Source organism: Charadrius vociferus, unplaced genomic scaffold (genome assembly GCF_000708025.1).
Source record: "Charadrius vociferus isolate BGI_N301 unplaced genomic scaffold, ASM70802v2 scaffold1778, whole genome shotgun sequence".
Classification (NCBI taxonomy): Eukaryota; Metazoa; Chordata; class Aves; order Charadriiformes; family Charadriidae; genus Charadrius; species Charadrius vociferus.
In genome coordinates, this window is record NW_009649501.1 from 2,871 (window position 1) to 3,756 (window position 886).

Below are 886 nucleotides of genomic sequence, written 5' to 3' on the forward strand. Positions count from 1 at the left end.
CGGAGGCTGAACGGGGAAGGCCGATCCACACCTGGAAACGCACAGCTGGAAAAGCGGCAGCACAAGCATGCCAAGTCCCACTTCCAAAGGGCCACATCTCCCACATTACTGGGACACTTTCGATGCGGGTTACTCCCCGACATCACCCCACAACGATGCGCTGCCTCTAGTTACAGCCGAAGGAGCCCCGCACGGGCCAGCGGGGAAGGGCAGAGGGATGCTGCGGCCACGCATGTGGCGTTACACAGCGCCTGCCGTTGCCCACTGCCATCTCGCTCCAGGTAATCTCTGCACTTGGGGCAGAAAAATCCCTCAAGCAGCTCGTCTGGACGCTCGGCCTATGGCACCTCGGATTAGCAAGGGGAAAGGCAGCCCCTCTCCCTCAGCCCTTACCATTTTTCTCGTGGATCTGAACCAGGGACTTGTAGGACTGCTGTGCTCTTGTCAGGCTGTACTGATTCTGCAAAGGAAGCCAGGGCGACCGTCAGTGTGGCCGGAACCCAGTGCCAGTCACCCCACACACCTTCCCGCCGCGAACCGCGCTGCCGCAGAGCCGGTTGTCCGCTCATCCGCCTCCATTCCGCTCCCAACCGCTCCTCAAGTTCTCTTAGGCAGACCGGGCCCTACCTTATTAGCTCCAAACTGTACTCGCGCTTTCCCTTTCACCAGGGTTGCGCTGATCTGCATAATCACCGACTCGATGGAGTAGGCGCTGCTCCAGCCCTGAGGGAGAGAGCACAACGCAGTGAGGGCAGCGCAGACAGGACTCACCCGGGGGCTGCGCTTCCCTCCCCCAGCAAAGAAAGGGCTTCCCCCAGCCCGGCACAGGCAGCACGAAGCCGCGCCAGGCAGCTGCCAGCCAGGATTCTGCTGCCAGAAGGCACAC

At 61.6% G+C, this 886-nt stretch overlaps 1 protein-coding gene across 1 annotated transcript in view; it reads right to left on the reverse strand.

Moving 5' to 3' along the window:
• The window catches only part of UBE2Q1 (ubiquitin-conjugating enzyme E2Q family member 1), a 7,047-nt gene that overhangs the window by 459 nt on the left and 5,702 nt on the right, over nucleotides 1-886 (reverse strand). Inside the window, exons 10-11 of the mRNA XM_009890008.1 lie at nucleotides 628-723; nucleotides 394-460 (exon numbers count right to left, since the gene is read on the reverse strand). Of these exons, the coding sequence (XP_009888310.1) occupies nucleotides 394-460; nucleotides 628-723 (163 nt within the window). The remainder of the gene's footprint in view (nucleotides 1-393; nucleotides 461-627; nucleotides 724-886) is intronic.